The sequence below is a fragment of the Punica granatum genome, chromosome 1, assembly GCF_007655135.1.
Source record: "Punica granatum isolate Tunisia-2019 chromosome 1, ASM765513v2, whole genome shotgun sequence".
Lineage (NCBI taxonomy): Eukaryota > Viridiplantae > Streptophyta > Magnoliopsida > Myrtales > Lythraceae > Punica > Punica granatum.
Window position 1 is genome coordinate 48,173,525 of NC_045127.1, and position 12,395 is coordinate 48,185,919.

At 35.7% G+C, this 12,395-nt stretch overlaps 1 protein-coding gene across 1 annotated transcript; it reads right to left on the reverse strand.

Moving 5' to 3' along the window:
- Window positions 1-225: 225 nt before the first annotated feature.
- On the reverse strand, window positions 226-2,267 carry LOC116208047 (acetyl-CoA-benzylalcohol acetyltransferase-like). The gene is made up of 2 exons (XM_031544809.1): window positions 2,108-2,267; window positions 226-1,824 (listed from the first exon to the last, which is right to left on the reverse strand). Exon 2 carries the CDS (start codon window positions 1,789-1,791, stop codon window positions 439-441), a length of 1,353 nt encoding a protein of 450 aa, XP_031400669.1. The 5' UTR covers window positions 1,792-1,824; window positions 2,108-2,267; the 3' UTR covers window positions 226-438.
- Window positions 2,268-12,395: the final 10,128 nt, after the last annotated feature.

A 12,395-nucleotide genomic window follows, 5' to 3' on the forward strand; every position in this document is an offset into this window, starting at 1 on the left:
CCACGTGTAAATATGAAAGTATAACCCATTTTGATATTACGTAAAATTTCACCCATTGAACATAGTCAAAATTTTATAGTTTGGATAACAAGTTTAATGACCCTCCATGGTTCATCCTCTTAGTTACTAAGTGAAAACGTGTGCCACTATATTATACTTTTTCTTTCAACTGTCTTCACATTTTTTTTTAATGGAATAACATACATACACTTGCAAATCAAGAAAGAAACAAGACCAACGGATCATTAGAAGTGATACGAACTCAAATAATTAAACACCAACGAATTACAAACCACACAAAAGATAGCAAGATGCATAAACAGACATATATTGAGAACTCTAAAACCCGGATGACAGATGGCAAGAACACAAAATAAATGAAGAAACTTGGCTGGATATCACCAACACGATATCTGTCCTCTTTCTGGGCATAATTAATCAGTATCGCTTTGCATATGTTAAGATATCTAAATCGCGCTCGAACCTGTACATCTTGTCTTCCTCCAAGGTCACCCAGGCCTCGATTCCATCTCCACTTTTAGTATCCATAAAAAAGATCAATTCTACGTAGAATTTCGATGCACTGGCCAAGCCCGGCGCCCCCCAACCAAAATCGACATCATATACGGGGAAATTACACCAACTTGTGAACAGAATTAAATTCTTCGCATCTTCTGTTGACATGAGCTCACCCAACTTTTCTTGTGCTGCAGCCACTTTGAACCTAAGCTCCTCGGGATCTTTTACTTTGCCAAGCTGACCGACAAAGTTCTTCAGTCCATTTCTGAGCCAATCAAACAGTGTACACAATAACCCTAAATCACTGTCTTCCTTGGGCAAGAGCGGAGAGCTGCAATACTCCACAAACAAGTTACCATGTGCGTTCTCCGGTATCGGGATCTGTGTTTTCGTGTGAAAGTTTACGGAGTGAACTAATACCATAGGTCTCAGTTGTCCCGTTTTCGCTTGATCTATACTAATCAAAACCCTACTTATGAGGGCTGTTACGAGCTCCACTCTTGAAGGCCTCTTCTTATGGAGATCACTTCCTTTGCCCTGTGAATCGAAGGTAGCCATTATCTTGGCTCTCAAATCTGATAATGCTTCGGCATTGAATACGAATCTTTTCAATACCAGTTTTTGATCCCCTTCAACCTCCATCGGCAGTGGAAATGATTCTTCAGGTTCCTCCTTGATCGGAAATAGGCTTCCAGTATCAAAGCTCGGCCGGGTGATTACCTTCGTAATGCCCTCACGAGATGTTGTAGCCCACGCATTGATGAACTTGGATATGGAACTCATATCGCTGACGGCATGAAGAAATTGCACGCTGACAGCTAAGCTACCGCACTCAAACACATTGACTTGAACAACAAGCAGGGGTAGGGAGCTCCTCACTTCTCTGGTCGAAACCATTGGCCGAGTGAGGAGCATGTCGGAGCCGCTGGCTACCCCATCGAGAAGATGCTCATCGAGCCTGCAATTAACTTTGGTTTCCACAAACTGGACACCTTGGTCATTGCAGGTAACCACAAAGTTGTCACCCTCTTCACCGTTTCTCCCTGCTAGAGGGTAGAATATGGTCAGTGTCTCTGCAAGTGATTCTTCGAGTCGACGGACCCTCGTCGAAGCACTTTCGGCTTCACCAGGGGCCGCATTATAGTAAAAGATTATTCCCGGGTAGTAAGGACCCTGATGCTGATCTATGAAGGACAACTTCAACTTTCGAAGGTGAGACGGGGTCGGGGATGATGGTTTCACCAATTTGTTGTACCTTACTTGAACCTCCATGACAATGACAATTCCGGCAACGTGATCGTATGCCTAATCTTTCAGAAAAAAAGGTTAAAAAGAATAATTTGCACAAACTCTAATTGAAGATGGAAACAGACAAAGTGGATAGTGTTTTGCACTAGTACAAAATCTTCCCCCGGCCTCATCCCTTTTCCTCAATCCAAACAAATGACTAGCGTTTCATAGAATTTTTTTTTTCAAGAAATTAAATGAAAATTGTTACATAGATCGACTGGATCAATATTATGGTATAGATGATATTCACAATTAATTTTGATGTACACAATTAAAAAGAAACTATGTAAGAAATTACCTATGGGTGGAGATCAAACCACTCTCACCACCGGAGGGGCGCTCTCTCACGCACCCACTTCCTAACTTTGTTTGTTGCTTGGGGGCTTACAGAGTGGCCAACTTATAGAGAAAAGTGAAAGCTCTGTTCTTTCCATTAAATTGATCGCCATGTTGCTAATATTAATTCTTTTTTTTGTGGGGGGGGGGGGGGGGGGGGGGGGGGGGGGGGGGGGGCACCGGCCGGCTGATATAATAAATATATGTATTGAGAATATAAAAATCAATTGGAAAAAATTAATCCCACATCGGAAACATAAAAAGAAAATAAAATAGTTTATATGAGATTGAGTCTCATAACTTATCGGCTCGAGTTTTTAAGTTGAAAGTTGAGTACAAGCCCATGTAAGTCCAGTAGAATTTAAGATGGTATCAGAGCCCATGGTAAAGATCCTGGGACGCACGCCAGTGAAGTCCGAGTCCGAAAATAGAAGCTCGGCTCGTAGGTCAACGCGACCCCCCTCGCCCGAGTGTGTATTAAATTTTCATTGGGCTTATACGAGCTCTAGCTCATTTTCACTTAAAAACTCAAGCTGATAAGTGGTAATAGCCAAGTCTCATATAAATCAATGAATTTTGATTCATCTTTTCTATGTAGGATTAATATCCTCAACACCCGTTCTCACATGCAATGTGTGATTTATTTTTACCTACACGTTATCATGTGTCTTTAAACACCCCCCTCAGCAATTGACCTCAATCCGGACTCATCTTCCGTGCTCGGGCGAGGGGGGACTAACACGAGGCGCACGTTGGCTGCACTCGGACATAGTGGGCCTGGCGTGGTGTGGGTGCGCACACGCGCCCGCGCCTAGGCACGCATACGCGTAACCCCGAGCTCTGATATTATATTAAATTTCCATTTAGGCTTATACAGGCTAGGACCCATTTCCACTTAAAAACTCAAGCTGATAAGTGGTGGTACCCAAACTATATATTAATCCATGGATTTTCTTTTTTATTTCTCGATATGTGATTTATCTCATTTTACTCCTCAACAATATGTTGAATGTCAATCATCTGGGCACCTTTTTTATTTTATTTATTTTATTTGGATCCATGCTAGCACCTAATTAATTTTTTTGTCCCTTATTTGGCGCCGACGTTATCTTTTCAACGTCCTCGTGAACCCTCATTTTTTGCATGCGTCTTCTTTTATAGTTTCTTTTGCTTCTTCCCTTATTGCTGTTTACAATCGGCACTTAGAGCTTGTTTGGGTGCGGGTTATGGTCGGTTAAGGAGAATTAATATATAAATTGGTATAATAATTCTCAATTATCTTCCCTTTCCATAATCATTTGTATAACTCTTACTCTAAACAAGCGCTCAGTGTATATATGTTTTCTCTCTAGTATAATCAACTGTGAATGAGAGAGGAGAATATTCGCTCCTCTGTTAACTTCATTTTTTTTTGGTGTACATACACCTGTTAGTCAAAAGACTCAGCTAATCCAGTTTGATTTGGGTTGGTCTATTAGGGGTAAAGCTCTTCCGATTTTAACTTCAATTGTATTAAACACCAACAAATACATAACATTTATCAGAGAACCCTAATTCCCGGACAAGAGAGACGGCAAGTGCACACAAAATCTATGAAGACACTTGACTGGATATCACCAGCACAATATCGATTATCGATCCTCTTTGTGGAAATAATTAGGATGGCCTTTCTTTGAGGTTTATATTATCTCGTGTAGTATTTCTTATTTCTTAGAAAGATTTTGTATTTTTTCAGTTTTAGATTTTTAGTCTTTATTCAATCAGTCTGCATCATAACAATATGACTATACATGGCTTGGAAGGCTAATTAATTCATCAAATAAAAGGTCATTGATCCGCCAATCAAAGAGATTGCGTAACGTAGTAGCGTATGCACTCATATGGTAACCAATAAATTTCAGATTTGATACTCAGAAAAATTACTGGTACCCATTTATTAGATATTATGATTTATATTTCATTATATTAGACTCATTGGCCTCCCTTGTAACTCAAAAAAAAAAAGTCATCGATCCACTGGGGCCTTTCAATCTTTAGAATCAAGAACTGTATGGGAACACCACACAATCAGTAGCAAAAGAAAATAGAAATAATGATCACAATAAGTTTTTGAGGAAGGAAATCTTCATTAATTTTTCAATGTCAAGAACTCGTATATATAGAAGGCATTGAAAATATTTTTTTTTTTAAAAAGACAACTAAAGTCTTCAGTTATTAGCTTCTGAGCAGCCAGCTTAGACTCGCAGGTCAGACTGACATAGTTATATTCACGTTGAACATTAGATGGCATTTTCCGTAATGGGGTAGACACGTGATCTTATCGTCCCAATAACCGTGAAGGAAACAAAAAAAAGAAATAAAATATGATATTATGTGATGGGGCTGCAAAATCGTGTTAATATATATATATATATAAGATGATGATGTATCTGACCGTTTACCACGAGAACCACGGTATTCTTGATTTTATCTAATGATATTGACACTCCACGCCTCCTTTAAAAAATGAACAACCGAGACAAATGGATTTTGTATTCGTTCTCGGTAGCCAGGCTTTTCGCATCCTTTTGTTACCCTTCTTTATCATTTTATGACAGCCATGACTCCTATGACTCCGCTATGATCAGGAAAAAGAAAACCAAATAACGGACCTTCCATTGCATGAAAGAGTACCTTCGAGAGACTGGGTGGTGTTTGATTACCAGATATAAGTGTTTAAACTAATTTTTCAACACTTAATACAATTCAGTTTGTCTGTTTAACACAAAAGAAAATAGCTCAATTAAATGGATTGAGTAAAAATGCACTTAATAACTACAAAAAAAAAAAAATAGTGTAGCGCAGTGCCGTACACCATCACCTGACAATTAATAGGCTCTAGGTTCGATATTCAATGAGACTACCATTGTCCTTTTATTAGCTATCATGATTTATAATTCATTGTAATAGGCACACAAACTTTCTTTATAAGTGAAAAAAGCAATTGATGACTTAATTAACAATAGAGAAGAAATATTTATTAAAAAAAAAGATAGAGAAGAAATATTTATTAAAAAAAAAGATAGAGAAGAAATATACACTCATTAAATATTCTCAACAGATCTCAGCAAATCTGGCAAATATATATATATATATATATATATATATCTTCACAACAGATCTCATCTCAAACACGTTCAAGGAGATTCAAGCCACCGACAAGTTGTAAAAACATAATTGCAAGGACAAACTCACAAGCTTTAATTAACAAAAAAAAACTGACATGCATTTGCTTTCTTGCTTGCTTGAATTATAGAAAGTAAAACATTAATAAAAAGAAAGGTAAAATAGACTCCTTCCCTTAAAGTTTTGCTTGATGCGATTTCATTCCATTCTTAAGCAAAATAAACACTCTACCTCATTAATCTTGTTGACTGGATAAAATAAATTTCTTTTGGTCCTCTACTTTTATTTGCTTTTCACTTTCACCTAATTTTTTTTTCTTTTAAAGTATTCTCATCTTAAGATACATGATTTATTCAATTTTATCTTACTATTTGAATTTTCGATAAACCTATTAATGTACAATATTTAAGAATAAAAAAATATTTGGAAATAAAAATATGAAAGGAACAACTCGTAAATAACCAGTGAGGGTGTCTATGGGCAAGACCTCTACTTCTCAAGATCGATAACAAAATTGCTACATATAGCACTGAAAGATCATATCTACTACAAAAACATTATTTTTAAGAAAAAAAGTTTTAAGATAAATTTATAAAATTGGACAACAACGTAGAGAGCCTACCTAAAACTGACAACTTTAACTGTCCTTTCAAGTCCTCCGTGATCTAGATTGGGGTGCGACTGCGCCTTTACCTTGCCCCTAGCTGCCATCACTCTGTACACGCACTTCCCATAGAACAGTGGGCCACGATGCACCAAGGTGGTTCCATGCATTATCATCGCTCTCCCGCTCCTTGTTGACGTTTCCTTTTTTGTTTATTAATTTTTAAAAATTATTTTATTAATCACGAAAAATTGCATGGTAGCAAATTAAATATGAAACTCATGTTTCATGGTGAAGATCGTCAACACTCCAACAGAGATATGGATGACCATTTTCTCGGTTTATAATTTGGGGTGGTGGTGTAATGCCGACAAAACCTCTATTCATAATATTGAGATTTTAGAGGTCTTAATTTAATTAAGATATCAATATTATGAGTGAGGGCCGGTGGTCATACGTACTCCCAGATAAAACAAAAACTCCAATGGTCATTGACTATGCAAGCGTTTTTTTTTTAATATATATTTTCTTAATTTTCGAACTTTTTTCACTCGCAAAATATTTGCATGCCATAGATTTGACGGTAATTTAACAGCAAGACTAAATGTGGACTAACTCTATCACCTTAAGAACAAAAGTGCACAATAAGATGAATCAGGATGATCTTAAAAATAAACAAAAGTTTAAAGACCAAAAGAATTTTTTTTCTATTAGGTCAACATAGTCAATGGAGTGGAATATCAATTTTTCTATTAAAAATGAGATGGTGTGTCTATTTGACCAAGAACAGGCTGGAGTATAAATGGGTAAAATCTTAAAAGAATGAGAGTGTATTTTACCCAAAAAAAACATATATTTGCTTGGAAAGCGTAAATGTTCATTGGACCTACCAGTGTTTGAATCTAAATCAATCCAAAAGCATGAGCTAATAATATATACAAGAACATCATAACTGAAGTTCAGTAAGTTTACCTTAATTATAAATTTCAATTTAGCTAAATCAGTTCTTTAAAATTAATTCTTTATATACATATTTAGTCCAGACTATGATGACTGCGTTTTAACCAGATAATAATATGGATATAACAATGTGAAATATTTTGTAGCTATCAGTAACATGTCCACATGGGATATATAATAAAAATAAAAAGTATGGTGGAAGTCCCTATAAGTTTGCTAGAATTGTCAATCGATTTTTAAAAAGTATCGATTCGGCTAAATCAATACTATTTCAAAATTAATTTATTTTTTATTTTTAAATTATTTTTATTCCTAATCATTTTTTTATTTTCAAAATTATTTATTTTATTTTAAATTTATTAATGTTTTTAGTTTAAATTATGGTCAAAATTATATTTTATATATTTATGTTAATTTTTATACTTGTAATTTAAAAATAAATATGTTTTAGATTGCTACGTATGCAAAAATGTACGCATGACACTAAAGAATGAAATAAAACGATTATCATACGATTCATACCGTAAAAGGATAAAATCTTTAAAAATGAAAATGATGAAATCGAACATTCGACCAAGCGTAGGGAATAAATAATGTATTGTTCCCTCATATATATCTATATATTTATTTATATTTATACTTTTACGAACGGAAGAAGTTAGTTGGTTTAACTTTCTATTTCTCAAAATACCCTTTGAATAATGAAATTGTAAATCGTGAACTATTAGATGAGGAGGTAATTAAGGATGCATAGGTAAATTTATATTTTTATTAACCAACTTACACGCCCCTTCTCTTATTATATCACTACCTCTTTCTCCTCTCTCACTTTTTTCCCTTCTTTTAATTATTGTTATTTAATCAATATCTAAGCTATTATATAAAGAGAAAGACGACCATTTTAGTTTCACTATTCTTCTTATTTTTACCCTTATCATAAGAAATTTTACAGGAAAATGACATTGTTGGTCCTAAAACTTTGCCTTTTTTTGACATTCAGTCCTAAAACTTCCACTTCGAAAAATCAAGTCCTACAAGTTTTGAAAAAGAGTCGGCAGTGGTCCTAAAAGTTTTGAAAAAGTGACACCAGTGGTCCTATCCGTCAAGTGCCGTTACCGTGCCGCCTCCATGGAGTTAACGTCGTCTGTTTCAACGACGTGGTCGTTAGTTTGCTGTCATGGCGGCTTGAACCGACCGAAAGCACCCAAAAGCACTGGATCCCGACCCGAAAGCCCGGATCCCGAACCGAAACACTGGAACCCGAAACCCACAAGCATTAATCCCTTCCCTCCTAAAACCCTAATCCCCCCCCCCTCGACGCGAAATCGACCTCCATTCTCCCCTTCCCCTTTCCCTCTCGAGTTCTTCAGACCAGGAATCCTAAAGGATGCTCTTTCCCCTTTTATGCGTGCCGAGTGATTTTGTGGTTTGCCATTTCTCCAAAAATCTTCAAGCATTTCAGTCCTTGGTTTCGTTGTTGCCATCAGTCCTTGGATTCGTTGTTGGTTTTTGGCCCTTGCCATTGCTTCCTGTTTCGAAGGGTGACGAAGCCCTGTTGATGTCCTCTTGCCCTGCGTTTCTTCATTGGGTATGTATGATTATTGCTTATGAGCTGCCAAATGTGGAGTTAATTAGCCATGGCTATTGCATGATTAGGCTAGATTGTGGCCAGTTGCTTTGATTTTTTATCTTGATTGATGAATGGCACTCTCAGTGCAATTAGGTGTTAATTTGACAGAATTTCAGGTCTAATTAGGGTTATTTGGGTTAAATTAAGGTGAAATTGACTTAATCAGAAGTTCGGGCCTAGGAATTGGAATCTAATTCTTTTCAATTAGGTATTGATAGGTTCAAGTATACATTCAAGGATAGTGCTTGTATGTGGCCGAATGTGTCTATTGACCCTACTTGTTTGGATGGGTGTTAACCCCAAAGTGTTCTTAGACTGCATGCATACATTAGTAAGTAATTTACTGCAACATGGCAAAATTCATTGAGAAGAATCAGCAAAGTGTTCTCTCTCTTCATTTGTTGTTTCAGATAATAATAGCTAGGTTGATGTTTGATGTTGTTGTAATTGCATTTTTCGGCAGTTTGGGCAGCAGAGAGGGCAAGCTCTTTGATTACTGGCATGGAAGCTGTCATTGGATGTAGAAAATGACAACAAGCTTCCAGAGAAAAGCACCGAAGAGTAGACACATTTGGTTCAAAGGAATCCACAAACTTTGTATCTGGGAGCAATGCCGGCCTTTGTAGCTGCGGATTGCGAGTTCAACAGAAAATTTCACGGACAACAAACAACCCAGGTAGAAGATTCGTTGGATGCCTAAGGTACTGGGATAATGGAGGGTGTGGGTATTTTAAGTGGATTGACCATCCATTTGAAGGTTCGATTTCTGAAATTGTTGCTAAAGAAGAAGTTTCATCTTCTAAATGGGAAATGAAGTATCTAAAGTTAAAGATTAAGGAATTGGAGGAGGAGGTAGGTATCTGAAGAAGAAGATTCGATGTGATGTTAGGGTAGTTGTTTTTGCAGTAGTCATCTCTGTTATGATAGTAATTTTGTTTGGGATTTGGTTGGGATGTAAGTTCTGTATTGGCAAGTAGGAGGAAGGCCTGCTGATTGTAAATTCACCTATGAGCTTGTAGGCTTGTACATTGTACTGATGTGGAAAACTTTGTACTTCTTGGTAATGAAATATAAGGTCTGTTCAAATTATCTTATTCTGTTTTTGTTTATGTCTGTTCTGATTATATTTATTCAAATTTTGCATTCTGCTGCTGGTGTTCTGCTATTATGTTTCTGTTTATGTCTGTTGTTTATGTCTGTTGCTGGTGTTCTGTGTTTCTGTTGCTACTGTTTTTTTGCATTGTGGTGCTGGTATTTCTGTTGCTGCTGTTTTTGCTACTGTTGTTGTGCTTCTACTGTTTTTGCTGCTACTGTTCTATTGCTCTGTAACTGCTGCTGTTTTTGCTAATGCTGTTGTGCTGCTATTGTTTTTGCTACTACTGTATTGTTCTCTGTTATATTAACTGTTTTCTGTATTGTTGGCCAAATAAGTTAACACAGTAATATTGGCCAAATAAATCAAATATTATAGCACAAATTGTTTACATCTTTACAGCTTCAAAACAAAAAAAAAACTCTTTGCAGATCAACACAAAAACCAAAAAACATAAACCAACTTCCATCACATTTGTCCGTCATAAACATAAACCACAACCAACTTCCATCACATTTGTCTATCATAAACATAAACCACAACCAATTTCCATCACAACGCATTATCTCACCCCCACTGTACAAAATTTCCCCTCTTTCTTCCTTGAAGGAACTGCAATGGTGTATTTCAAGTATGTATCCATGATAGTTCAAGTTATCCATCCCACAATACCAATGTAACAGAACAAGCATGTAATGAGTATTGACAATCTATCTTTCATTGAAATACGGTTTGCCCAAAAAATTCATCAGTAATGAACACTACCTTGTAAAACCTTAAATTATTAGTACTGAAGAAAGCTCAAGCTTTCCCCTCCTTTTCTTCGGGTATTCTTCTTCTTCGGATCTTCTTTTACTTCGGATATTCTTCTTCTTTGGATGGATAATCTTCTACTTCGGGTATTCTTCTTCTTCGAGTCGGTTTGCTGATCCTCATTCCAACTACTACTGTTATTCGTTTCGGGTCAGCTTCTCCTCACTTGAAATCACATAACAGACAAGTCTTACGCCCACCTACTGGAACAGAAATCGAGCAAACCAAGATGACAAACCAAGACGCTAAAAATTCCTCTTTTAAGAGAAAGCAATAGAGAAAGAGAAACCTGTATGATAGCAGAGAAACAGACTTCTTCTTCGGTACCAAAGTCTGCTATACTGTTCTTCTTCATATGAGTACAGATGTAGTCTTCTTTTTCCTTTACCGACAAGATGAAGTAGGAGAGGACAACTTCTTTTCGGTATATCAGTAAAGGAGAGTCCAATGTTTTCGGGTTTGTATAGAAGAGTTTCGGGTTTGAGAAGGAGAGTTTCGGGTTTGTATAATGCGTTTGAGTAAAAGAGTGGGTTTTGAGTTCCAGTGTTTCGGCTCGGGATCTGGGCTTTCGGGTTGGGATCCAGTGCTTTTCGGGTGCTTCCGGTCGGTTCAAGCTGCCATGTCAGCAAATTAACGGCCATATCGTCGAAACGTACGGCGTTAACTCCACATAGGCGGCATGATAACGGCACTTGACAGATAGAATCACTGGTCTCACTTTTTCAAAACTTTTAGGACCACTGCTGACTCTTTTTCAGAACTTGCAGGACTTGATTTTTCGAAGTGAAAGTTTTAGGACTCAATGTCAAAAAAAGTAAAGTTTTAGAATCAACAGTGTCATTTTCCCGAAATTTTACTAATTACTTATCCTTTGATCGAGGAATTTAATAAAATGATCACCCATTCTTATTTTTCTCTCCCTCCTTCCTATTTTCTTTACTTCTTTCTCTGTCCCTTTTGATAAAGTACTCCACTGATGAGATATATTTTATCGAAATCTAACTGAAAATTTCTATTTTTGATAATTTTGTGTAATACTTTATCGAAATCTAGCTGAACCTCATGATGTAGAGGTTGCCTGTTAGTAGAATAAGAAGGAAGGTAAGAACCTTTTTTCTAGAGAACAAAAATGTAAGAATATATATTTAATATATTTGATTTATATATAATTATAATTAAATATGACTAAATTAATAATAAATGAGTAAAAATTAAGAGCTTATACATAAAAATACTTATTAATTTTAATATATATGCATAAATATGTTTGGACGTGAAATATTTAAATTTTAATATATCTTCAAAATTTAAGATAATTACAGCATTATCCTCAAAACTTAGCATACTTATTTCGAATTGGAGAAATGATAGTTTTGAAAAAGTTACATCACTACTCCTTCTCTAATATAATAGTAATATATTAATTAATCATAACTCTTTAAGATATTTGGATATAATTACTAGATATTACACACCGCAAAGAATTAATTCTTCATTAATTTTTTGAATTTTAACTAAAAAATAATTAAAATTTGAAGAGGTAAATGCAAATATATTGGTAGTAAAAGTCCTATGCAATGAACATGCCAAAAAAGCGAGTTTAGATATAAATTAAGTGAACGGCGACAACGACATTAATTATTTTATGGGAATTAATATGTTCCCAAAAAATGAAATATAATCATAAGTTTCTTTAGATGAATTTGTGCGTGTGATGTCGAAAGTATTCCATTATATTATGGAGCACATCACATGTCAAATGACGTCCCACATAAGTCTACCATATAATATGCTCACCCTCAACTTATATTATACTAGAGTTCATGCCCACGCTACGCGCGGTGATACTAGACATTTCTCAAAGTTTTATTAAGATAGCATATGTGCTGATACGAAATTAACCAATAAAATTACCCATAAAATAGTCATAATTAAAAGGTAAATAAGTAATTAATACAAAAAAATCAAAAGAATTAGAACAAAAG

What these genes read in the sequence shown, in the direction of transcription:
- LOC116208047 (XM_031544809.1), bottom strand. Translation starts at nt 1,791, where the DNA reads ATGGAGGTTCAAGTAAGGTACAACAAATTGGTGAAACCATCATCCCCG.